At 54.2% G+C, this 26,436-nt stretch overlaps 2 protein-coding genes across 43 annotated transcripts in view; one reads left to right on the top strand and one right to left on the bottom strand.

The window, feature by feature from the left end:
* The first annotated feature begins 777 nt into the window (after positions 1-777).
* TMEM200B (transmembrane protein 200B) lies at positions 778-10,244 on the top strand. Of its 2 annotated transcripts, XM_025143131.3 has the most exons (3): positions 2,892-3,015; positions 3,658-4,115; positions 8,701-10,244. In XM_025143131.3, exon 3 carries the CDS (start codon positions 8,724-8,726, stop codon positions 9,930-9,932), a length of 1,209 nt encoding a protein of 402 aa, XP_024998899.2. In that variant the 5' UTR covers positions 2,892-3,015; positions 3,658-4,115; positions 8,701-8,723; the 3' UTR covers positions 9,933-10,244. The 2 variants fall into 2 exon arrangements, with proteins under 2 accessions (XP_425776.3, XP_024998899.2); XM_425776.8 differs by lacking the exon at positions 3,658-4,115 and having other exon boundaries at positions 778-3,015.
* A 3,870-nt stretch (positions 10,245-14,114) lies between these two features.
* EPB41 (erythrocyte membrane protein band 4.1) overlaps positions 14,115-26,436 on the bottom strand; it is a 75,708-nt gene continuing 63,386 nt past the window's right edge. For 26 of the 41 annotated variants that reach the window (XM_046903543.1, XM_040651662.2, XM_046903541.1 and 23 more), the window contains 6 exons: positions 22,058-22,462; positions 20,711-20,839; positions 19,928-20,029; positions 19,351-19,431; positions 18,155-18,262; positions 14,115-17,562 (listed from right to left, as the gene is read on the bottom strand). In XM_046903543.1, coding sequence (XP_046759499.1) covers positions 18,164-18,262; positions 19,351-19,431; positions 19,928-20,029; positions 20,711-20,839; positions 22,058-22,462 — 816 coding nt within the window. In that variant the 3' untranslated portion in view covers positions 14,115-17,562; positions 18,155-18,163. The other 15 variants (XM_046903542.1, XM_040651674.2, NM_001168004.2 and 12 more) reach the window with 7 other exon arrangements.

Genomic DNA, 26,436 nt, shown 5'->3' with positions numbered 1-26,436 from the left:
GTGAGGACGTGGGGCAGTGTGGGGCAGCATTGGCAAAGCAGTGTTGTAAATCACAGGGAGATGAGGCCTGGAGTTAAAGCTTGGGAATGTCTTGAATTGGCTCTGATCGTTTTGGAGGACTTCTTTAACCCTCGAGGATATACCGATTTTCTTATATGTGAAATGATGGCATTTGCAGCACTCACATCTTCAGACTTTTCCAAGTTCTCACTGAAAAATTGGAGATAATTTGTTTTCCAGAGACAAAAAGATAACGACTCTGCATTTGCAGAGCACGGGGAAGGGGCTTGTGTGCCTGTTTGCACTGACAGCCACCAGAATGGCTGTAACCCCCATTAGAATGGGGCCTCCTCTGTAGCTGACAGTGCAGTTCTTATCCCCACGCTGGGAATCCGACACTCCAGTTGTTTGAAGGCATGTAACACAAAATACATCTGGAAGGGCTTTGGGAAGGCACAGGTTCCCTCGTCTGCCTTGGAGTTGCTCCTAATGCCTTCCCCAGCTCTCTTCACCATCACAGAATCCCACTCTGGTAGCAGATGGGAGTCTGGATTCTCCCCCAGGCTTCCAGCCATGGAATTCCCTGCCTCCCCCCGAAGTGTGGCGTGCAGATCCACAGCCAGATCTGCAGCAGTGAGCATTGCCCATCACCGGCCATGTTCTGCTCTCTGCAGCCAACCAGCAGGGAGTGCATCGCTCTGTGCCTCAGTTTCCCCATTGCTCAGTGTGTCCACACTGTGCTCGGTGCATCCTTGTGGCGCCAAGCCCGGGCTTGGCCATGGGATAGGTGCTGCTGTGCTGTGCAGAGGTGCTGTCCCCCCCCTGTCCCATCCATTGGGTCAGGGAGCAACGCACAGCCCCAGCTCCTCTCTCCCCTCTCTGCTCACAGGGAGGGCTCTGCAGCCTCAGCGCTCGGTGCCAGATCCCGCTCCAACAGCTGTATGTTCTCCAGCATGAGTCATCCCACCCTGAGCTCTCAGCCTCTCCATAACAACATTCCTTCTCTCTGATCTAAGATCCTGGCTGTGATCAGTCTCTGTCTCCTTCTCCTTCCTCCGGCCACACGGTTCCCGTGCCCAACTGAGGCAGCACAGAGCCAGAATGCTGTGCCAGGACCACCGGCCCCCAGCACCTGAAAGAAGGTGGACTGCAGTTCCCTTCCCTCTCCTATACCAAGAGCGAGGTGCCCAACTACCACGAGATCTACGTTTTTTTTTCCCCTCTCAGACAGTGACACTGATTTACTTTTCTTATTGTCTTTTTGCTGTTCCTCCCCATTTCTGTAGCAGTGCTCCAAGCTCTGGTCCTACTCATCTCCCACCCCACCCCACACAACTCCTCCCTGAGGTCCTCCTTCTCTATTCCTGGTGCCCCTTTGCCCCCTCTGCATTACTTTCTCCTCTTCTCTCCACTCCTCCGGGTGTTATTGCACTTTGGGTGAGAAGGAGGAGGTGTTGGGACAACGGGAACACCCACCTCCCTGTGTCCTCTGTGCCTCCTTCCCGCATCCTCAGTCATGTTTGTGGTGTTAATGGCACTCGGGGTGTCAGGGGGTGATCTGGATTTGGAACACTGCAGCGGAGCAGACTCCAGTGCTCCATCTGGGAGGGATGGAGCACAGTGCCTCTCTGCCAGCTCGTGCTCCTGGAGCTGAGCTCTCGTCGCTTCCAGCTCCACTTCCTTGGCTGGCTCCACCTGGCACAGGTACAGCCTGGGGATGGAAGTCAAATTTTGCTCAAAAGCATTAATTTCTCCTCAAGGAGAGCCCGGATGTTTTCCGGTGATAGGAAAGGGCGAACAGGCTGGAATCCTCCTTGGGATGCTGCAGTAGCAGGGTGCAGGATAAGCTCCCCAACTCAGTGGGACGGTTGTGAACTTGTAGCTGCAGCCCCATCCCAGCCCTCCCTGCTCCAGTTTCCCCAGTGCTGCTTTACCTGAGCCTCACAGTGGGGCTGGGGGGGACATCACCACCTCTGCAGCACAGCCCAGAGTGGGGGTTCTCTCTCTCTTGTCGTTGGGCCCCTGGCTGATGTTCCCCTGCAGGACATGGGTGCACATCCTGAGAACTCTAAAACCCTTTGCTGGGCAATGCAATAAAACCAAGTGGATGGCGTTTGCATTTGCTTACAGGCCATGGGATGCTGCTGGTGGCTCAAAGACACACAGGGAACTGTGGAGCCGTATTTTGTGGAGTAAGCATGGATCTCATTTGGTGCTCTTAGATTTATCCCAACCGTGGTGAAGAAGGGGAGTGCGAGTTGGGTACGTTTGTATTAACCCCTGCCGAATGCAAATGGCACCGGAGCGGAATGGAGCTGAATGTGTGCAGCACTGATGTGTTGTGTGGTGTTGTGTGAGTGTGTGGGTGACACTGAGTGCGTGGCTTTAAGCAGTGCCTGCTGGGGGATGGCTGAAAAGTGAACTTAGAGCAGTGCTTTTATTCCAACAGATGCACTCTACGACCGTATGGTTGGAAGGGAGAAAGCAAAGCGTGGAGCAGAGGGTCTCGCTGCTATAGCCTCATTCCCAGCGCAGGCTGACCGGGCAGGGCCGGGACTTTGTGCATCTCGTGGGATACGAGCAGGATGAAGGGCTCCTTCCCGGGGCTCGCCGTTCTCTGGCTGCAATCCTGCGGCCCTGGGGTCAGTGCTGCAGGACGGGGGTCGCGAAACCCCCCCGGTGCCGCAGCGGCGCTGCGCGAAGCGGCAGCAACTTCTCGTTTTCCCCCCGGTCGGGTCGGGGCACGGTCTCTTCTCGCTCTTCCCTCCGCCCTCCTCCTCCTCCTCCTCCTCCTCCTCCCTGGCGATGCTCCGGGCCCCGCGCTCCGCCTCCCCGCGGGGCCGCGGGCGGAGGGCGGGGAGGGGACCCGGCGCCGGGCGGGACGCGCTGCCGCCCCGAGCCGAGCCGAGCCGCGCCGAAGCGAGCGGAGCCGCGCCGCTCCGCAGCCCCTCCATGGCCCCGACCCCCAGAGCTCGGCGGCCCGGGAGGAGCGGCCCCGGCGGGAGGCGGCCGCCGGTGAGTGCGGGGTTGGGACCGGGGGGGGAGCGGAGCGGATCCGGAGGTGGGAGGGAGCGCGGGGTTGGGGCAGCGCTGTGAGCGCGGGCGTAGGGACGGACATCAGCCCCGGGCTCACGCTGTGCCGCGATGCGCACACGCGGGCGCCGGCACCCACGGACACGCACATGCGTGTGTGCACGAAGTGCCACCATCGGAGCCGGGTGCTCGGAGCAAAAGCGGTTCCACACGCACAGATCCACGCGCACACATCTACGCGCACATATTCACGTGCACACTGCTCACGTTTGCACGTCCACGTGCACACGTCCACGTGCACACACAGGCACACAGCCGTGCTCAGCCAGGACCCGAAACCCGGGAAGGAGTGGTGCTGTTGTAGCCAAACTGCAGTACTTTTTTGCGGTTCCCCACCTCCGTGCTGAGGGTTGGTCTGAGGGGCGGTCACACAGCAAATCCCCGCTCGGGATTTGATTTAGGCGCTCCGGAGAGGAGCGGTGGGTGGAAATGACCCCTGGAGCTCCCGGTGGTGCGGATCAGGAGGGCCTTTTTGCAGCAGCAGCGCGGTGGGGGCCCACACTTCTGCTCCCAAGTAGGTTTGAGTTCCTCCTCGTGAGCAGAGCTTTGCATTCGTGGCCGCAGGGCAGAGCAAAGTAAAGCAGGGCACGGAGCGGAGAAGATGTGAGCGTTCAGATGCTGGAGGGAAGAGCGGTCCCAGCTGGGAATACATTGGGAACGCCGACTGCCAGCACTGCTCTCCATGTGTGGGATCCGTGGGTCAGAGATGTGTCAGCGGCACCGCCGGACCCCTCACGCTGTGCCTGAGAGCGCTGAGCTCCCGGCAGCCCCCGCATCCCTCCCCGCCTCCACTTCGGCAGGGATTGTTGGAGCAGCAGAAGGAAAGGAGCCAAATTCAGAGGTTGATCCCAACTCGGTGCAAAACGCAGACCTGCGGGATTCCCTTCCTCTTCTCCGGGCTGATGTGTGAGGCGCCGGGCTGCAGTGCCCCGTCCTGCGCTCTGCTACCCGCACTGCTTCACGGAGCCAGGAATTCTCCCAGGAAATCCCTCCGAGCTCCCCACGCCTCCTCCCTCTCCAAGGTAGCGAAAAGCTGACATTAGAAATCCGTTCCCCGTTTAAATTTAGACGCCCGCGTGATCTCGAATTCGGCTTTACTAATTATTTGCCTCTGGTTGCTATCAAAAAGTCGAGCAATGCAGATGTCCTGATTTCAGCATCAGCTCCGAGGGGTCGCACGGAATTCGCCCTTCGTTGTCTCATTACACAACGGGTCTGAGTCCCTTCCCAGGCCTGCCCTGAGCACGGCGCCTGCCCACCCCGCAGCATCGCCTCGCTCCGGCTGGCTGCTGCTCATTGCCCCGCTGTGGAGATTAGTCTAATTAGCAGAGCAAATCTGGGTGAGGCGAGCTCCGGTAATTAGTAATCAGTGGGATGTTTCCACGCACTTTCTTCGCCTTAAGGGTAAGGAGGAACGGAGCGGATGGCCCCGTTTTGGGAGCAGGGGGGGATGGTGAGGTGAAGGGGCTGGGATGGGTGAGGGGACAGAGCTGCGTGTGCGCTCACTGCTGCCCCACGTCCTGCTTCCAAGTGACATTGGTGACCGCAGTGCCTCCAGGGGCATTGGGAACCGATGAGCTGTCACCTCCGGGCCACGGGCAGAGGGTGAACGGCCACACGTGGGGGCTGTGAGCCCTGATGGCGTCTCAGGAGCTCGGCTAAAGGTGGGACCGCAGCCCAGGGCCGGAGCCGGGACCTTCACTCCGAGCTGTGATTATCACAGAAAGCTCCCACGGGCGAACCTAATTAATTATGATTGATTAATGGGTGGCCCCAGCAACAGCTGGAGGTGGGGAGATGGATTTTGTCACCGTGCTGGGAACGTGTGGGCAGGGTGTGGAGATTTACTGACAGGGACTGAGCCTGGAGGGGGTTTGTCCCGGTGGGATGGTGAGTGGGGCTGGGGGGTGAGGAGGGATTTCTTCTGCTCAGGGAGCCCCAGAAAGATGCGGGGCTGCTTTTGATCTTTTTGCTGCTGTCTGGACACCTGTGTAGCTAAGGAGAGAGATTTGGAGGGAGAATAGGGAAGTGGGAGGGATGTGACTGCAGGGTGTAGCCAGGCTGGGAGTGAGTTCATCGAGCCGGGACTGCTGGAGCGAAAGAAGGCAGTTGGCAATTGGGAGCAGAAGAGCTGGGGTGCTTTGCTGGAGAGCAGCTCTGCCTCGAGACAGCTGGAGGTGAGGAAGCAGCGGAGGTTGGGGTCGGACCCTGCAGTGCTTCAGGCACCTGCAGGTGCTGCTCGGGCACAGCAGCCACCGAGAGGGCTGTGCACGGGAGGGAGGTGAGGATGGGAGGGGGGCTGGCAGCAGGCACTGCTCTGCAGATCCCAGTGCTGGGGTAGAGCTGGAGGTCACGCCGACGTGTGTTGTTTTTAAGCATCGCTTCTCAGAGCAGATTGCTCTCTCCACACCCCTCACCTCCACCGCTGGGTGGGAAACCCCTGGGCTGTGCTGTGTCCCACACATCCCTGCAGCCATGGGTCTGCACCGCCCGGCTGCCCCTTTGCTGCACAGAGGGCCTTTGAGGGGAGCTCAGCCTCATCAGGCATTGGGACCACAGAGCTGAGAAGTGATCCGAGCTGTTCCTTTTGCAGCACGTGGCCGGCAGTGCAGGCTCTGGGAGGAGGGCCCCGCTGTGCCCACAGAGGACACTCAGGGTCCTGGGGAGGCTCGGAGCGGTGGCACGCAGTCCCTGCAGTTGTTGCAGTGTGTTGGAGATCTCCTCTATCCCAGCAGCCTTTAAATGGGCTTTGCTGGGTGATGGATTTCAGCGTCGGCTCCTGAAAATCGGGCAAGCAGCATTAAAGTCGCAGAAGTCAGGAGAGCAACATTTGGAAGTGCCACAATATTTCTAAAAGAGAAACGGGAAAGCGATGCGTTCTCAGTTTGTTGGTGATTTCCTGAGCTGCTGCTCCCACCTGGGCCCCTTCTGTCCCCCTCCATACCCGTGGGGAACACCTGGGCTGTGCCAGCCTGCAGGGAGCACCGCGGAGAAAGGACTGATGCGATGCGTGGCTGATCCTGATGTGTCCCACCTGCAGAAGGCAGCAGCATCTCTCCCCCCCATGGGGGCACAGACTGTACCTTCCCCATCTGCTGAGGGTCCGTGGTGCGTTCCCAGGAGATGGGGGTGATGCTCATTCCATGCACGCCGCCATCCCCTTTGGCACACCTTTTTCCAGAGGGAGGTTTGGGGACTAAATATGACTTATGATAGACTGTGGCACGCTGCAAATTCACACGGACAGCGTTGTCTCAGGGCAGAGCATCCCGGGGCGCCCGGGTCCCCCCAGGGGCCGTCCCTTACTGTCCGTGTGCCATCGGATGTGCTGCAGTTGGGCGCCCGATTTTCGAGGCATCCCCCTGCAAAGGGTGGGAGGTCGGAGCCGTCGATGTGCCTTCGTGGTGGGGTGGCTTAGAAAAATATTTGCGTTTGTTTTCACGACAGCCTCATTGCGGGGATTGGAAGCTTAGCTCCGAACCTGGCGGCGCTCGGTGACGCTTAAAGGCATTTACATTTCTATACCTTTCCAGCCCGCAGCACGAAGCGGGTTTGGCCGAGGGGAGGGATGCGGTGGCCGGGAGTGGGGCTGCCCCACGTCCCCCCGAGTGCCCGGGCTGTGCTCCCCCAGCAGTGCCGCCACGACCCCCATTCCGCACCCAAACTTCTCCCGGCGCAGCCCCGCTGCCTCCGCCGCATTCACACAACTGCGGGCGCGTCGGTGTCTGCCAGCTCCTGAATTTGATGGCAACGCTGAATTTTTATGTGTCCCCCCCACCCCCTCCCCCCTCGAAGAGCTTATATAACCTTGGGGATTCTATTAATAAAAGTAATGGTTTTGAACTCTGGGAACAACCATCTCCAGCGATGCCGTAACTTCTGAACGCGGGCAGCTGTTGGGTGGCACAGAGATGAGGGGCAGCGGTACCTCCGGCTCCGGGGGGGCGGGGGGGGGGGGAGGCAGAGGGATAAACAGGGCTTCCAATGAGGAGCCCACCCCCGGGAGGGCGCAGCGCCCGGAGCACGCCGTGCTCGTGCCTTGTTGTGCGCCGGGCATCCGACAGCCCCGGCTTTGGCTGTGAGCCATTTCCGATGGGAAATCGTGGGAAGAGCATCCCGGCCCCGCGGTGATACCCGAAGGGGGTGCTCGGAGGGGGGGGGGGGGGGGGGGGGAGGGGGGACGGGGGGAGGTGAGGGAGATTGCAAAGGAATTCGGTGTAAAGGGCTCGGTGCCAAAAATAGGAGCTGGCTGCGTGGCCGTGGCAGGACCTGGGCAGGGACGTGCGGCTTTGGCGTGGCTCTGGGTTTAGGGGGTTTTGCTATTGTTTAATCCCTAAGAGGCGTTTAAAGGGTTTAAATGTAACATCCGAGAGGTCGAATTTAGGACCGTAACCAACAAAAGCTCAGGAGGGAACCCAAGCAGGAGTGCTCAGAGCTGCAAGAAGCACGGCTCGCTTTGCCTTCTGGTGACCCCGGCGTTTGGTCTCCTCCATGGCTGTGTCTGCTCTGCTCCCCACCTCGTGACGTGGCATCACCGGCTGCTTCCAAAGAAACACTGAGATCCCACTCAGCTGTCAGCTCTGGGTTGGGGTTTGGTTTGGTTTGGTTTGGTTTGGTTTGGGGCTTTTTTTTCCCCTTAAATCTCCCTCGCTGAAATGGTCACAGCTTGACAGCCTCGTGCTGGGAACGCGCAGTCATCCTGAAACTCATATCTTTAATTCCTTCCTTGGGATGCTAATGACACCTTAAGATGATTAAGGCTGGAAAAAGCCCTGCTGTTGTGTTTTCCTCCTCCCTTCGGTGATGGGTGATGCTGTTTGCTGGCTCTTGCCACTTCATTCATCTCAGGGAGTAAATGAGACCGCTCATCTCCCCTCCCTGCCCTGTGCCTTTGTGTTCCCAATCCGTTTTACTTTTGGCTTCTTGTCACGGTGCTGTCGGGCGGATGCACAGCCTTCCTCTGCTGCTGTGTCACCTTTGGTGCCCATTTGCATGTGGAGTTTTGACAGCTTTTTGAAAGCCATTCTGCAGCTGCCCATCTCCGTGCCTCAGTTTCCCCATGAATAAAGAGCCCCTTCCCTCAGTGCCATCAGGCAGAGCTCATTTTGTCTCACCTGTGTGCTGGTGCAGCACGGGGTGCAGCAGGATGGTGGCTGCCCTGCACAGCGTGGGCTCTGTAGGGCTTTGGTGGGTCTGAAGGAGCCCTCAGCCTTTCTGCCACCACCAAGATCCCGAGCAGGGAAGGGGAAGTAAGCAGAGGAAAGCGGGCAGTGAGATAGGAGATGAAAGTTGCTGGGCTCTGGCATGGCACAGCCTGTGGGCTGTGTCCCCACGGTCCCCATCCTCCTGGTGTCCCCACGCTCCAAATGTTCCTTTTTCTCTCGTGCTCCCAACACCCCTGCTGTCTCTGTGTCCTGGTCCCCACGTTCTCAGCATCCCCATGCTCCCAATGTCCTTTTGGTCCCAATGTCCCTATGATCCCCATGTTCTCACCACCCCCATGCTCCCAACGTCCCTGTGGTCCCACTGTCCTCACATCCCCGTGCATCCCCACCACCCGGACCCCCCAGATCACCACACGAAGCTCATACACCTTTCTCCCTGCAGGAAGAGCAGCCAAGGCAGCGACGATGACTGCCGAGAGCACCGAACCCAATGGCCCCATGCGGGAGCCGACGGTGGGGGGCACAAAGCCGTCAGCCCCCCCTGCCCCACCGCGGCGCCGAGGCCGTAGGCTACGGCGAAAGTCACTGCCGGAGGTGGCAGTGAAGGGACAGCTTCGCATGCGCTCACCGTCAGGAGCCTTCGTCATGGTGGGCATCTCGGTGGTCTTGGTGGGCATGACCATTGCCGTGGTGGGCTACTGGCCCCACCGGGGGCACGGGGGCGCTGGGGCTGGAGCGGGGAACGCCAGCACAGCGGGGGACATGAGGAGGGAGGTGGTTGCTGGGCGCCCCACGCCCCACAATGAGAAGCTGAAGCTGATCGGCCCCGTCATCATGGGCATCGGGCTCTTCATCTTCATCTGCGCCAACACCATGCTCTACGAGAACAGGGACATGGAGACCCGCATGCTGATGCAGAAAGGTCTCTACTGCATGGCCACGGATCTCCCCAAGGACAGCAGCCCCAAGGATGAGGACACCCAACCGGCACCCAAGGCCAGCCCTGAGCGCTTGGAGGGCTGCGACGAGGTGGACCTGTCCTTGGGCAGCAAGTGGGCCGATGGCTTTGGCCCCAACAGGCTGCAGACCACGGCTGAGCTCATGCAGTGCCCAGGGGCGTCCCCAGCAGCCTCCCTCCTCAGCCTCCACTCGGAGGCGAACCTCGGGCTCTCCACCACTGTCGGGGCCTTGGCGTTGCCCATCATCAAGCTCAACAACCGCTTGCTGGATGCCGCCTCACGGGGGGCCAGCGGGATGACGGAGGGAACCCACCCCCCTGCTGAAGTCCCAGCGCCCTCCCGGGCCCTGCTGTCCCCCAGCAGCAGCAGCAGCGTTGCACCTCGGGGCCTGGAGCACCGCAGCGGCCATGTCGTCGTCAACATGGAGGATGGTGGCCCCATGGTGGATGTAGGCCCCGACGCTCAGCCCCACAACCCGGGGCACTCCAAGTCCCTGGACCTGGGCCGGCCGGCGGTGCTGCTGGTGGCTCCCATCAAGGACCGTAAAAACCGGAGTTGGCCCCGGCTTGACCACGTCAACGCGGTGGCTTATGCCAAACTGGAGAACTGGGGCGAGTCCTTGGACCGGCTACTGGAGACCAACGGGACACCACACCATGCTGAGCCCCGGCCCAGCTCCTGGGTGGTGGGCATGGAGGGGGGCTCACGGGTCTGACAGCCCTGGGGTTGAGGGTTTGAAGCGGACTTTTGATGCTGAGAGGTCCTCGAGCCTCGGGGGCTCCTGGGTTGGGACCTTTGCTCCTCCTCGCCTGCCTCCTCTTCCTCACCACCTGCCCTGGGGATGCTCTCAGCCTTACAAAGCCCCTCTGCTGGCAGTTTTCCTGGAGGAGCCCTCACCTGTAGACCCAACGTGGACCATGGCATGGGGTCGGGGTGAGCAAAGCACAGATGGGTCCCCTTGCCCAACCCGAAGGGAAATTTGCTTGAGCAGAGCCTGACAGGGCCATTAAACGTTACCTTGATGCCACGCGGTGCTCCCTTGTCTCATACTCAGGGTGGGAGTGTGACATCCCCACCCCCGTGGCTCCGGGCAGTGCAGGAATGTGTGTGAGGAAGGTGGACAGGGAGAGCTTTCCCTGGAAAAACATCGCCACTTCACTGCAGCCAATCAACAGCCCTTGCAGATCCCTGCTTCCCCTGGAATTGCCTCAAACGGGGGTGCAGACCCATCTCATGCCTTGTTCCTTGAGCCTCTGTGCTCAGAGGACTTGGTTTCCCATAGGGAATGCCGAAGGGACAGCGTGGATGGCGTTGTCCTAAAAGCAGAGCTGTTCATAGTGCCATATGGGGTCGTACTGCCTGCAGTGGGGCTCAGCTCCTTCACAGCCACTCCGTGCAGATATGGCAGCAGGAATGCTGCGTTCCCTGCTGCTGTGTGTGTGCACAGAGGTGGTGAGCTCAGGGTGATGCAAAAGGAGTCCGGGGAGCTGCAGGTGTTGGTGCTGCTGCCCACTTCCTATTGCCCAGGCAGCTGCAAATCTCAAGCAACAAAATGGAAAAGTTCCTGCAGTGTGATTGTTTCCGAAGCTGGGCTGGGGGTGGAGATGATAGTTTTGTTTGGATGTGCGCAGCAGGAGGACGCAGTGGGGCAGAGGGAGGGGCTGGCCCTGGTTTTCTGGTGCCGCTGGTTGCTCTTGTGTTGCTTGGTGCCGTTTGGCTGCGGGATGGGAACTGCTGAGGGGCATCACATGGCTTCCATTAGGACAAACCAGAGGAGGCTGTTTTGCAGCACTGCCATCCACGCCCGGTCCTGCTGCTGCTCCGGTGCTCAGCAGGGTCCTCCCCCCCCCCCAAATTCTTTCCAGCAGCAGCAGCTGAGGACACGTCCCCAAACCTCCCAGCCCCTCTGCAGGCTGCAGTGGATCCCCGCTCAGAGCTGCTGCTCTCACCAACGACCTGGGAGGCACAGCAGCACGGCACTGAGCTGGATCCCTGCCTCTCCCATCCCAACAGCAACGCTGCGGTGTGGGGCTGAAATATGTCTTCGCTGCATGAAATGGGTTTGTTTTCTCTTTTGATCCCATTCCCATGAAACAAGCACAGAGCTTTGGACCTTGGAGGCTGCAGGACAACGTCTTGCTTCAGCCTAAGCCATCTCTGCAGAACGTTTCGGCTTGGAAGCCGTGTGCTCTGGCACAAATGCACCACACTGTCACTGCCAGAGCCCCTTCTGCCCCCGAGGAGAGCTGTGCTGCTGTTGGGGACGTTGGGAGGGCAGCAGCTGCCATCGCTCACCAGCAGCTCACATCTCCACCCCGATTAGTGATGGTGATGGCACATGGCACCACGGCTGGGAACGGGCAGATGAGTGCCTACGAGGCTCAAAGCACTGATTTTAGAGCAGTCAGGGTTGGGTTTTTTTTTTTCCCTCTTGGGAAATTTGGCTTTGCTTGTTTCTTTTCAGTATCTGCTGCACGCTCTTTTGCCTCCACTTTGTTACAAAGCAGCCCAGGGAGCAGATGGGCTGGGATTGCTTCCTGCTTAACCTCCAGGTGATGCAGCACCCATTGAGTGCATAACCCAACGGGCCAAAAAGACCACCAAAGGGCTCCTGGGGCAGGAATGCACCCGGGGGCTGTTTGGGATCGAAAATAACCTTTCCTTTGCATTGACCCACACATCTCCCAGCTCTGCTGCTGCTCTGGGATGCAGCGTTGGAGGCGCAGTTGCAGCGGTGCTTCCATCCCACCCCAAAAGCATCTCAGTGCTGTGCAGCCGTGAAATGCAATGCCTTAAGCTGGGGCAAAAAATATATATATATATCTAAAATGAACATCGTATGGAAAAGAGATGGAGGTAAAACACTGCTATTTTGCAGAGGGTTTCCAGCTGGGGAGCACTGGGCTCATTTGCAGCATTGCCCACAGCTGTGCTGAGCCCACCCAGCACCAGCAGCTGCTCAGCCCTGGGCTCATCTGCAGCATTTCCCTTCCTGCTCCCTTCCCTGCACTGGGCAAACTCAGAGCTGTGATGCTGCCTGCCTGGTAAGTCTTCTCTATTTCTCCCCTCCCTCCCTCCCCCTCACCAAAGATTTAAAGTCTATGCAAAGGAAAGCACTGACCTCGAGGCTCAGCTCAGTGTTAACGACTCCGCTTCCTCAGTTCCTCCAAGCAGAGGTTCCAAATACAAAACTTCCAGAATGATGTGATTTGAAAACACCCCTTTGTGCTCCCCTTCCCCCCTCTGAGCCCCCCTGGATGTATCCCATAGCACTGAGGTCTCCCTGTCCCCAAGAAAGGGACCGAAAGGTTTGGCTGCTCTGTGGGTTTTGGAAGAGGGATGCAGTGGTGATGGAGTGGACCAAAGTGATGCGACTATGAGCGCTGTGGTGTCTGAGCAGCACAGTGTGGAGCAGCAACTGGGCTGTACTGGTGGGGTGTGCTGCGGGCTGGGCCTCCTGGAGGAGGTCTGGCGTGGGGCTGTGTGCTGTGCAGAGCAGGAGGGATGCTCTGAGCCCCGAATCTTGCTGATGGGAACAGAGACCGGGCAATCATGGGGGCATTGGAGCTGCAGCACCCATGGGTGCTGGTGCTACGGTGCATGGAGCCCACAGGTCTTGGTGGGGCTGATGCAATAGGGGAGTTTCCAGCCCCGTCCCCATCACTGGGATGCAGGGGATGGGGTGCAGGGCTGCCCCAGTGCTCCTCGTGGCTCCCGGGCAGGGAGAGGGGCTGTGGGTGCTGGGTGTCACCAGTGACAGCACTGACCCTGCCCACAGCAGGCTCCCAAAATGGCATCAACAGCCTAAAAATATCCCCATCTGGGGATGCGGATATGGGAACGTTCTGCTCCTGATGGCACCAGGAAAGGGGTGGGAGTGGGGGAGCAGTGGTTTCGGCTCCTCTAAATGGATGGGAGCTGTGAGACAGAGCCCGGGTGTGGGGCCCCTCAGGAGGTCTGCTTTGGGATATGGGTTTGGTGGTTTTCCTTTTTATTGGAATCCCTTTACACTTCCATGGTGTCTGTTTGCCTGTTTTTATATCCCTTGCAGGCAGGCTCTGTAAGGGGGGAAACTGAGGCAGGGGTTGAAGGGACGCAGGGCCAACTCCTCACCTCCCCAGCTGAGCACTGTGCCAAGTTCTGCTCTTCTTGCCCCAAACCCGTGTTTCTGACCCCTCTGCATCTCCCTCTATGGCACAGGGCTGCTCCTGCAGGGCCAGGGTTCTGTCTGGGTCGTGCACTGGGGACTCCAGCAGCCCTCCTCAGCCCAAGGGCAGGGTTATTTAAGGAGCATTTGGGGCTCGCTGGCGCACACAGTGATCCTAATGGGGTTGGACAAAGCTCGGAGCCTGGGGCGCCGCTGCCTCAGCAACCCGATGTGCATTTCAGCTCCCTCTTTGCGCTGGGTCAGTCACACCGCTGAGAACTGATGGAAGGGGCAGCTCCAGCAGCGGCCGTTTCCCGACTATTTGTGGCTGATTTCTATGGCTCCCTTTTAAGCTCTGCCTGCAGCGGGTTGCAGTTGAAAACGTGGAGCAGTCTGAGAGCCAATTGGCCCTCAGCCCCCGTGCAGCACCGCCAGGCGCGCCGTGTCAGCGCTCCTGTGGGTATTTCTGCTGCTCTTAAGGATGCTGTGGATGGGCCGATGCCTCCCCAGCAAACAGAAGTGGTGTCGGACAACATCCGTGCCCCGGTTCGGCCACAGCCATCCTGGGTTTGGCAGTGGTTGCTTTGCAGAAGCGCTCACCTGCTCAGCGGTGATGCCGTGGGGGAAGCGGGGCGCCCAGGCTCTGCTTTGGGGGTCCCATCCCAACGTGGGGCTGCAGAGGGCACGGAGTGAACCTCGGGGAGCAGTGCTGGAGGAGACCTGGCAAGGAAACGGCCTGGGAGGCGAGGATGTGGTTTTGTTTGAAAATTTATTGAAAAATGCAATACAAGAAGCAATACTGAACACTTACATCTGTCTAAATGCTACGGCAACTTTCCCTTTGATTTACTATGAAAGTCCAAAATAAGAGCTCCCATCACTATTCAGTCTATAAAGATCTGCCCATAAGTTCCTATTTTTAGAAAGAAGAGTGTAAACAGCTAGCCTAGACAATCCACCATTGCCTTAAGAACTTTACAAAGCTCCTTCATATCTCAACTAAGTTCTTTTTTTTGTGTGTGTTTTTTACAAGTTTAATCTCTAAGGTCAGGGCACTACCACCTCTTCAGGGAATTGTACACTTAGGAAATAGCAAACCACAGTTCATGAAACCAGAAATGAGACAGTCCGTGGGTAATAGCCCAAAATTGCTGTTTGGTGACTGGAGCCAGATTTAATGGATGAGCACGGGTCACGAGCCCCGCTCCTTCTATAAAAACATTCATTCATATATAAATAGCTTCCATATAATGTATATTATACAATCAAGACAGTCTCTGGGTGAATTTGTGGAGTGGGAAGAGCTGGGAACGTTCATAAAAATAGACCTTAGTTGCTTTGTCCCTAACACAGTGAGCTTTAACAACCTGGTGCAGGAAGGGGTGAGGGCTGCACACCGGGCTGCCAGCTGGAGCAGTGCTGCAGAGCAATGCTGCACAGAGCACTGATGCACAAAGCAGTGCTGCACAGAGCAATGCTTCCTGCTGCTGCCTTCAGCCCCATGGGCAGGAGCTGCCTGGTGCTCAGCAGCACTGCGCTGCCCAAAGCCACCCCAGCAAAGAGCTCTCACCGTGGGGAAGAACTCTGTCTTATTGGAAGCGCTCGAGGGAAGCGAGAGGTTAAAAGGGGGAAGCGTGAGGACGAACAGCTTGAAAAGAACCACCCAAAATGCAGGAAGAACAATAGGAAAAAAAATAGGAAAAAAAAAGAATAGCTGTTCTATTCTGTGACCTCTTAAAAAGGGGCATTCGCAGCTGTGTTAGTGCACACTCGTGCAGCCTGTTGGGTAACGCCTCTCATGCCTGCAGGTTGCCCAGTGGCCATGCACCAGCCTTGCACGGTGCTCCCCTCAACTCCTGTGACTGCTGAGTTTCTGTAAGTGCTTAATCCACCACTGTAAAGCTGAGATTCTCTTAATGTGCTCCCAGTTCCCGGCCAACACGACGCAGCGGGCTGGGAAGGCAGGAGCAAAGAACTCAGCTCCTGGAAAAGGGACAGGGAGCAGAGATGCTGTGTTATGGAAGGGCTGTGCTGCAGGGAAAGCAAGGAAGGGGCTGCTCAGGTGGACCCAGGAAGACAGGATCTAATGGGCAGCACAGGATGCTCCAGGAGGGCACTGAGCCCCGGAGCAGCCGGAGGGGAGGCTGCAGCTCAGCCATCCGTGAGGCTCACAGCACACATCCAGCAGCCCCAGTGCTCTCAGCGCGGGCTCCGATCAATACTGACAGCTTAACAACACGTGCACCTGAATCTGAGGAGTGACACGGAGCCACAATGCAGTCTGAGGGCTGTCTGCTGTCCCTGCAGCCTCCGCTAACTCCAGTGACTTCGGAAACAAATCATTCAAGTTTAAAAGAGCAGAGAGCAGGGGGTTTTATTGCCATTTTCCCCCATCCTTGACTGGGGAGTGGCAGCAGAGCGCCCCACGCCTTCAGCTACCACTGTGCCACACTACACTAAATAAAAAACAATAAAAAATGGCATCCTCCAAATCTTACCGCTCACAAGCATTAGGCAGACTTTACACAGCTTTATTTAAATGCTGGAAGGAGAAACCAGGGCATGGAGATGGCATTCCCATGGAGCTCAGCATTGGGAGGGGACAGGCAGTGAGTCCTGGGTCACATCCACTGAGTAGGGATGGCCGAGGGTTTGGGAATGGGTGTGAGTGGGGTGGCTGGGCTTCCACAAACAAACTGCACGTTATGTGCTTTACTTTCTCTCTCTCTTTTTTTTTTAATATATATATATTTAAGATATTTTGTATGTGGTCTGTAAGCTCAGCCCAAAGATGCAGATAGAGCCCTGGTGTTTCGTTCCAGCAAGGCAGCCACGAAGGACAGATTCTTCCCCAGCATGCAGGGGGATTGTGGAACTGCTTTCCACAATTGGCTTTATTGCAACCAGCAATGTTGAACCTCTTAAGGTTCCCTCTCCCAACACAGCCTGCGGGCCTGGAGAAGGATTGTCTATAGGATTTTAAATTAAATGAAAGCAGGATGCAACACCTTGCCCTGATATGTGGGTACTGTGTACAGCTTTAAATAGCACCAGGAGGGGGGAAAAAAAACCTCATTTAAAAATCAAGAACACCAACAAGTGAAAAACTGACACTGAAAAAAAATAATCAGTTACTGTGAATGCTGCATAAGACTACCTTAATAGCATCCAGAGTCCAAATATCCTAAACACACACTTCTAAGGGCTTTTTAATTTAATGACATCTAGAAAACACAACCAGGCAGGGAGCACTCAGCAGGGATGCATGGGAGGAGGGGAGGTACCTACCACAGTCCTCTTAAAGCTCTAGAATTCACAGTATAAGATACTTGAAGCAACTTCCAGTATTCCTTAAGCTAGCCAACTACAAGGAGGTGTGCATATGTTACACCACACAACCCTACTGCATTCAGACGTTGGGGGTCCAACACCCAAAGGTGAGGAAACCCCAAAGGATGAGGGTTGGGTGGGCATGGGGGGGTTGGGATGGCGATCTGAGATTCCCAACCTTAATGGTTCTATGAAGCTCACGGTGAAGGTAGAAGCCCTGCTCTGTGCCCGGGTGTTCTGCAGGAGTCTCACACTGCCTACAGCTACAAATGGAGGTAATTAATAGGAAACGCTGCACAAACTCGAGTCTGACCTTTTCAAGTGGCTCTTCTGGCAGAAGGACCCATTGCTTTCTGAACGCGTGTACAAATCCTGCGCTCAGGATATGCTCTGATGCAGCTGCATCTCCACGAGGCCCAACCAGGCTGAGGGAATAAGACTTTAAAAAAACAAAAAAAACAAAAAAACACCACCAGGAAAAACCCACCAAGCAACCCTAAGAGCCCTGCGGGATGTGTCTGAGCCTGCATCCGAAGCTGTGAGAGGGAATGCAAAATTGAAAACCTGTAAAAATATTTAGTACAGTTAGAAATATGGCATACTGTCTGTCACTATATATATATATGTATTTATATATATATATATTAAAAAAACAACAAAAAAAAAACCCAACAAACTATATCCAATAGGATCCAGTGCATTCTGGATAATCCCAAGTAAAATGTCAAAGCGTAACTCCTGCTAAGTGATGTGGATGTGCAGTCTCTGAGGGTGAAGTCGTGTAGCTCTGAGGTCTCTGTGCTCCAGGTAGTTGTTTTGTAGTTTTGCTCTGTTTCTTTTTCCTGGTGTCATCTGGAAAGAACACTTCCTAGAAAGAGAAACAGGGTAAGCTATGGCTGTTCACAGTCATCCTTCTGTGAAAAGGAATGTGCTTCCCTGAAGTCAATGGAGGGCTGAGAAGAAGAGATGAGCTGTGGGCAGTGCTGTGTGTGAGGCTGGGCTCTGCACTGCTGGGCATCTGTCCCAGCAATGCCCTGTGCCTGTCCCCAAAGCACCAATTCTAAGAGCCACCAAAGAAGCGATGCTCCAGGCAGGTCAAGAGCAGCAGGAGCCCATTGCCCAGAGCTGACACAGGCAGGGATCTGTGGAACCTGCAGTTGTGGATGCTCTCGAGGAGCTGGAGATGAGTGGCAACACAGAGCAGCCCCATCCCCCATCTCGCTTCTTTTAGACCTTTTTTAGGGGCTCACTTCCACTTCAGGATTGGTCTGTGTTTGTGACTGCTACCCCAGCCTTACGAGATCCAATAGGAACAGTCTGAGCAGGACTGCTTGGTGAACAACAGTAATTTTCCTTAAATTCTGACCACGTTCAGCCCAACATCCCTTGCACTGAGATCAGCTGCCTGCCCTGAAGAGGAAACAGCACTGTCCTTTATGGCACGTGGCCTCCCTACTTACTCAGCCCTGCTACTCCTCGGCAATCTCAGTCTCCTGGTGCACAACCACTTTGGTCACCGACATGTCCGGGTGCTGCTCCTTCGCTGCCTTTATGGCCTGAGCTAGGACCTGCAAGAGAGCACATCTCAGAGAAGGGCCAGGAGGAGCTCGAGGTAACGAGAGCTTATTTCTAACTCTGGGCAGAAAGAAAGCAAAGCTGCCTGGCTGCAGTTTGGAAGGAAGCATGGTTGAAAGGCATGGCAGGAATCAATGGTGCACATTACACCAAGCAGAGAATTCTCACGTCCTGAAGGCTCCTGATCCCAATGGGAGCACGGGGTGACGAGGTGCTGGAATCGTTAGGCCATTTTGGATCTGTGCACACTACTTGGAGTCCAAGCTTGGCAGTGAGCTCCATGCAGAGGAAACGTGGATGTATTTGGGAGCTGGGCAGAGCACGGCTTTCAGTGGCACTGGGCTATTTGTTAAAGGCAAGATGGCTTTCTAAGAACACATCACATCTCTCAGCTGCCCCTGCTAGAAGACGGATGGAAGCAATTAAGCAAACTCTGTTTATTCTTCCAGCAGGCATGACGAGCACGTTGCAGACGTTCTCAGCTATTTGCTGTCAGAATTAACTAACTAGTTCCTGTTGTACAAGTGTTTTCCAGGCCCGTGATAGCTGCAACTAAAATTAAATCTAACGTATGATTCTCTGATGACCAAAGCATCACTTCCAACACATGCTGCAGGCCAGTGAGGCTGACTCATCACCAAGGCTCTCATATAAAGCCTGTGAGATTTAATGCAGGCATCTCTTCTCCAGTGGTGCTGAGTGCTACGACACAACTTCTGGCACTGCACTGCAGCAACCTCTCCTGTAAGGTTTGAGAAAATTAATGCAGATAATCCAGATACCAGGGAAACTTATTTCATTTTCTTGCAGATTTGTTTTAGATCACGATTTTCCAAAGCAATTCTATCAAACCACTGCTGCCAATACCAGTTTCAGGGCAGAATTAAGCTTGGCTGTCCCAGTTATGAAACTGCCTACTGTCAAAAAGGAATTTATTATTGAAATCAGCTTTAGAGCTTTATTTTTACCCCAGAAAACAATCCCTAGGTTGTTTGCTGTTTAAATTATCTTCAGAAAGGCAGTGCAGCTCCAGCCTGTGCCAATGCTGAGAAGCTCTTCTGAACTGCATCCAGACTCCTACCTGGTCATGGTCCACATCTGCATCTCCTGTGATGACAATCCTCTTTTCAATCCGTGTCTCTGAAATGCCACCTTTCACCGTCTGCCACAAAGGGAAAACTGCTGTTAGCTGAGAAGCGAGGAGGAATTCGAGTGCACTGGGGCTGCCTGCCTAAAGATGGCATCCAAAAATAGGATTACCGAGCACTGCTGTCATACCAGAGTATCAAAATCACAGAGGAAGACTGCCACTGCTCACAGACAAAAACCGTCAAGCATTCCATGATCCTTTCTTGTAACTGTGCCAGGGAAGAGCTCTGACTCACAGTGTATTTCTCTCCTGTTGCCTCACAGGACAGCTACAGCTGACACCCAGACCTGACTCCATGTAATACATCAGCTATCGTTTTAATACAGCACAGGCAGTCCTGGGGCCCCCAGGCTTTGTTTCAGGTGTTAGCCACATTCTTTTTTGAAAGGAGCTGGAATGTAAACTTCCTTTTTTTTTTTTCCTTCCCCTGTTACTCAATTCTGCCCATCTCTTTATCGTGTTGATGCTTTACTTTGTTGTTTCTGTTGTCACTGCTTCATCCCATTACCTTGGTGATCTGCGTGGTGGTGGTGCTGCTGGTGGTCTCCGATGTGATGGTCTGAGCAGTGAGCAGGATGCCAGGGTCCAAATCTCCATTGCCACCATCTGTCTGTGGGAGACAAAAACAAACACCATCAACCTCTGTGGGCAGCGAGGACGGAAAAAGGGGCTCCACGTCCAACAGAGCAGGCTGCAATCTGAGGACAAATCCCATCTCAGAAGCAGACTGCAGGAATTAAGAGACGAAGCGATCCCCTCTGCAGCTGGCTGAAGGACTCTCAGCTGCACGACAAGGACTCTGTGGGTCCCTGGAGGCTGAGCACAAAGCCCCAGGACTGGAAACGTACAGATCCACCACCTCAACACCTGTTTTAGTATTGAGGACTAAAGGAGAATCTTCAAACATTTCCAAAAACGTTTATAGAGTTCTGAAGAGGCACCAACAGCAAGGAGAGCTGGGGGAACCAAGCCAAGCATGAAAAAAGCCAGCTCTGGCCAAATGTGCACAGCCTCATCTGCATCCCAGAGCTGAAGATAAATTCTGTTTGCATGCACATCTTGAGAAGTAATTGCACATCTTGAGGAGGTAATTACTCTTCAGGGATGCTAAAAACGCTGCGACTCCAAAATCAGCGCGTGCCTGAAGCGTCAACCGTCACCTCTGTGCTGTGGCTCAGCTGCTCAGAGGAAGGCAGGCGGCACCAGGTGGTGCTGCAGGATCACCCCAAGGAGCTGCACGTTGGGATGGCTTTAATTAAGCTCCTGGAAGATTAATCAGAACACACCTTACCTGTGCAGCTTCGTAGGTGATGGTCTTCGTCTCCGTGTGAACGATGGGAACTTCTTTTGTTGGAATTTCACTTTTGACAGCATTGGACACGTCCGAGATGGTGACTGTCTGTGTCTTCACTAGGGGTGGCTGTGAGACAGGTGTGAAAGAGCTCAGTCAATGCCCTCCAGCATTCCCACACCACAGCTGGGGTCAGCAAATGTTCTGACACTGATCTGATAAAAGCTCTGTGGGAACCAAGGTCAGCCTGGAACCCTCACTGCTCAGCCTGGCACCCTCACTGCTCAGCCTGGAACCCTCACTGCTCAGCCTGGCACCCTCACTGCTCAGCCTGGAACCCTCACTGCTCAGCCTCTGCTCCAGCACACTTCTCAAGAAGAAGTCAAAGCTCACGTGTAAGGATTTATCAGGCAGAAATCCTCCACACCCCCAGATACCACGGCACCAACTCAGCCCAACAAAGGCGGTGAGGCTCCAAGCAGTGTCACCATGCCACAAAGAACATCTCCTCTGATTATGAACTTCCTCATTACTAGAAGCTCCCCGGCCAGCTGCCAGTAAGAGATAACCCTCATTTACTGACACGATTAACACAACCCCTGGACAAATGGAGATTTGCTCACAGCTGAGAAGTTTCACCCTGACGACAAGTGGGACATTTCATTAAAAACCCTCATCCCATCCTAAGCCTTTCACTTTTATTAAATCAATGTCAGACAGAACATCTCGGAAGAGAAATGGGGAGGAAAGAAATCAGCCGTCCACCACCTGATAATCATCCCAAAGAAGAGTTAGTTCAGCCCCGCAGTGTTTGCCCCCATCACTCCATTGCTGTTTGCTGTCCCAAATCTGACCACTGCCACCACAGCTGTTAGAGGGGAAGCGGACATCTACTGGAAGGGGAGCATTTCACATTCAGGAACACTGAAGCAGGCAAAAATGCCTCTCAAGGTGGGGAGGAGAAAGGGATGTCAATGCCCATGTCTCATGAAGCACACTTGACAACGCATCCAATTTGTTGTGCTGCACTAAGGCTCAGCCTTGCAGTACAGGAGATGGCAAGAACCTTAAGCCTAAAAGCTCCTCTTCAGGGGATGTCAGAGGACACTTTCATTGCAGAAAGGCAAATGGCGTTGTGCTGGAGCACACCTTGTGTTTAGTGCAGAGATCAATTGAGAGGGGCTGGCGCACACCGACTGCGGGACGTGGAGTGGGTCCTCAGCGCCAACACAGTGCCCAAGCCGAGGGAGCACAACTCCTCCTCGTGGGTCTGGGGCACCTGCTTGCTGCAGTGTTTGGGGTTCCACTCCCAAGCCAATCAGGGAGGCGTGGGGAGAGCAGGGCTACCTGGAAGCAGCGAATGACCACGGGCAGCTCGCTTGCACTGCTCGAGCCGTGACATTTGCCTTCGAGCTCTCCCACCAATCTGTCTTCGCCGGCCTCCGCCACCTCCGCTCCTCCCTGGGGCTGCAGCAGAGGGGCAGCAGGGGCTGCGGTGGGCTCGGGCAGCTCAGAGCCAGCCACCAGCTCTTCCACAGCTGCACAGGGGCCCTGGGCACGGCTCAGCTCCTCCTCGTGGTCCTGGCTGCTGGCGGGGGATGCACCACGTGGAGGAGGCTCGGAGGCGTGCGGCACTGGGGTCTCTCTAAAAGCTACCGACTGCTTTGGGCCCTCCCATTCAAAGCCAGGGTTAACAGTTTTCCTCTTTGGCTCTTCAGCCACATCCTCTCTGTAGAGAAAGTCATTCATATTCTACAAAGAAAGGGATACACAAGAAGGCCAAAGAGAGAGAGAGAGAGAGGGTTAGGAAGAACAGGAAGACATGAAGCAAAACATTGGTCTCTTACAGCACCTCCGTCAGTGCGTGCAGCAGCAGTGGATTCTGAACATTTAAGAAAACCTCTGAAATGTGATGGATGCACTGACAGTCCTGGTAGGTCAGCAATCCATGCAGTGACGGTGCAATGCATTAACATTAAAACAACACTGAACGAAGAACCACCGCTTCGCACCCTTTGCCCAGTTTGGAAACAGGAATAATTTCAGTGTAGCAAGTGGAGACCTCCGTACACAGACAAAACCACCAGTGACACCACAGCCATGCACCAAGTCTGCTTTTAACTCCTCAAAATATTTTACACTGTTTAAATTCACACATGGAGTTTAAGAGAACAAACCCAGAAGGACCACGCACGACCAACATGCAAAGCCCGTGCCTTGCTGTGCTCCTGGCATGTGGGAATGCCACCTCCCTGCACCCACTTTGCTGCTGCTCTCTGGGATAACAGAAACCTTTGCAATAGCTAAACCTGCTGCAGGTACAGCACCATTGGCATCGGTGGTAACATGCGGTTGAGAAGACCAGAATAAAGCAATGCAGCCTTCCAAGGAGCAAGCAAGCACATCTATAGCACCTGGGATATTTCAGAAGACTGTCACAAGCCAGAGGGCTTGGCTGGTGCTATTCTGCCTTCCATTCAGCTCATTAGCAAGTTCCCAGCTAGGTCTTCTCTCTGGGAGCCAGCAGGAAAGCAACAGTGACAAAGAGAGTTAAAACATGAGCAAAACAGGGCTGTAGCACAAATGGGCTGTCTTTCCAAATACCCAAGTGATTATACACACTTATGCTTAGGAGAGCATCTTCAGTGCCAGCTGGGAGCGATGGCTGCAACCCTGCCATGCCCCAGAAATGCTGTTTCTCTCGTTGACATGGTAGGTTGTCTTTAAGGAAGGGCAGAACAAGCTGCAAGTACAATTTTAGACGTGTGCCTCATTGAGCATCAGGCAACAAGGGGGAAAAAACAATGAGATGCCACTGAAATCAATGCTACTGCTAATTCTTACCCATAATTGACAGCCTCACTGATGACTTCTGGTAAGCTATAAAAACAGGCACGCATCTGTATGTCCAACAACAGTGATTACATCTTCATTCAAGTATGGCACATCCACTGTTGTCACCCATAATTCTAATTTTGGTGATGGCACGAAGATGAACAGAAACCACTGCACCACCTTCTGTTATGAAGACTCTCTGGGCAACCAACAAACTGTAACTTGCACTTAAAAAGTGACGTCTGAAGCCCGTGGGTTATTTGGTACAACACATCTGTGATCCATCAGAAGCTTTCAGCCTGGCTGACATCATCTAATGGCACAGCTCAATAGTATCTTAAGAAGCATAACTGCTTTGTGTAGAACAAATAGCAGCTTCTTTTAGTAGAACTCCCAGAAAGGACTCTTCTCCCATTCCTCTCGGGTGTTTTTCTGTGCCCAGCTTCTTTATGCAACAGGCAGATTACCTGTAAGGTTCTATCCATTCCCATTTCCAGCCTCTTGGGCTTCTGTTAAGTTCCTGGGTTATTGCTTAGGGAAATCTACTTAATAGGAGCAAAGGGACGGTGATCAGTGCTGTGATGAGCAGATCGGGCTGCACAAATGTGGAAGTGCTGTTTCTGATTACAAACCTCTTCTGTACGTGCTCTTCCAGAAGGTACAGATCACAGAACCACAGAATGGTTTGAGCTGAAGAGGACCTTTAAAGGCCCCATCCTCATGTTGTGTAACAGAAGGTATTATACTGCAATGCTTCACAAAATAGAATACAATCTTAGGTTAGCAGATTTGAATGCCGATGACTTAATCTTGCTTTAAAACCTGGATTCATTCGCTGACATCTCCTTAATTTTACATTTCAAAGCTTGCAAAATAATCATGGCATCTCGAGATGATGCAGTGTAACTTCTGGATTTTAATGGGAAGTGCCTTAGAAGCAACATTCCTTCCATACCAACTGTTCAACCAAAAGGAGGAATGCAATCCACAGTTAAAACAAAGCAGACTGAGCAGCCACACAAACACAGATCCACTGGAGAGACAAAACATCTGCACACAATACAAACAACTCCATACAATGCAAACAACTCCACAGCTCCCTTCCACACAGAGAAAAACCACTTGCATTGCAGAAGCATCTCACGTAGTAAAAAGCACAGGAGGGCAGAAAAGCTGGGGTGAGCTCCATGGTGTGGCCATACACATCTGCAACAGAGCACAGCGCAGCTACAGACATGCAGACTGAAATCCTGATAAGATCAACTAAACAGAAGTGCTTTCATTCTTGCCTTCCTGCGCCGCTATTAAGAAGCCAGGCTAATTAAGAGCTATTTCTTCCTATATGCAATTATCTACTTATGCACACTTGTTTTTTCAATATGACTATGTTTATTCCTGTATTTACAAATGAAGTTTGCGTGTAGGCAAGAAAACATTACCTTCATCCCAAACCAAACACAGCAATCCACCTCGCTGGGAATTTGGCCATCTGTTCCACATTCTGATCTTATCATGATTTTGCTTCACTTAACAAATGCAAAAGCATTCCTACTTTGAAGGCTTGGATTTGCACGTTCTCATGGAGGCCCACAGACCGCTCCACCCCCCGCAGGCACAGAACCAACCCCGGTGCATGGAGTGCTTGCAGCCATACACAGCATAAAGAAAACACAAGGAGGGATGCAGTGCCCCAGAAGAAACAAATTCAACCACACATGAGCAACTAAAAGGTCACCCTGCTGAATACAGACCTCTGCACGCCCAGTGCTGGCACAAACTGAGGACAGAGATGATTCTGAAAGCTGCAGTGTAAGAAGTGACACCAAATAACTCAGACTGGGGATAAGTTAATAACAGGCTTTGACACCAGAGGCTGAAAGGATTATTTCTGAAGTGTTCTTATGCAAAGTGATGCTTGCCTGTGTTTGCCTGTGTTTGCCAGAGAACCTGCAGTTCTGCCTCAGGACACAACCACGTGTAGCAGCCATCCCAGCTCCTTGCACTGCCTGGGATGAGCACTCTTTGCTGTCTGCACCTTTCCTCTATTGCAAAAACTCGTGCATGAAGTCGCAGTGTCTGCTAACTCCCTGGACCAACCACATTTCATGCTCTATTCCCCATCACCTCCCTACTCACCCTGGCACTGCAGCAGTTACCAGGTGCATGTTATTAGGTTATCCCCAAACAGATGCACGCAGGCTACGTGGGTGATGGCTGCAGAGGCACGAGCAGGTAATGGTGCTTTGGCAGAGAACCACACTCACCAGTAAGAGCTCCCAGATCAAATGGCGAATGTTCAATCCCACAGCTGTCAAAGCACTATGAGTAAACAGTATTAGAAAGCAGAAAACAAGACATCCTTCTTTTACGATACCTCCTGCATCTCACAGAACTTCTTTGCCTTAAAGACAGAACTTAGAAAGTTTAGAAGCTGTTCAGAAAAACCTGGCATGTGAAAGTGACTGCCATTCCTTATGGGTTTCAATTTTTGGACCACTGTTTTTTCCACTGTGATCACAACGTCCTGACCAGCCTGGTCAGACAACAGAAGGGGGAAAGAGAATTTGAGCCAAGTGAAAGGCAAAGCAGGGAAATACACAGCGTGCTTTGAAGCTAAAGGGAAAGATCAAATGCTGTCGTGAAGCAGAGTCCCAAGGTATTACCAGATACACAGCAGCCACTTCCAATGCACTGCATCAACCCTGCAATGTGAAACAAGCCCAGGATCAGCACTGCGTTACCAAACTCAGGCTGCTGAGGGAGATGGTTCCAAAAGCATCTCCCCCCCCCACGCTCTGCTCCCTCCCCATCTCCTCCAGGCTTCAGCTCCTCTTCAGTGCTGTGCACTTCTTATTTCAAGTGTCCTCTGCAGCAAAAAAAAAAAAAAAAAA

This window comes from Gallus gallus, chromosome 23, assembly GCF_016699485.2.
Source record: "Gallus gallus isolate bGalGal1 chromosome 23, bGalGal1.mat.broiler.GRCg7b, whole genome shotgun sequence".
Lineage (NCBI taxonomy): Eukaryota > Metazoa > Chordata > Aves > Galliformes > Phasianidae > Gallus > Gallus gallus.
The sequence above is the reverse complement of the archived record's forward strand: the minus strand, read 5'-3'. Positions and strand labels throughout refer to the sequence as shown.

What these genes read in the sequence shown, in the direction of transcription:
- TMEM200B (XM_425776.8), top strand. Translation starts at nt 2,586, where the DNA reads ATGAAGGGCTCCTTCCCGGGGCTCGCCGTTCTCTGGCTGCAATCCTGC. An exon ending in CCGGCGGGAGGCGGCCGCCG is followed by an intron (nt 3,016 to 8,700) that starts GTGAGTGCGGGG and finishes TTCTCCCTGCAG; the next exon opens with GAAGAGCAGCCAAGGCAGCG.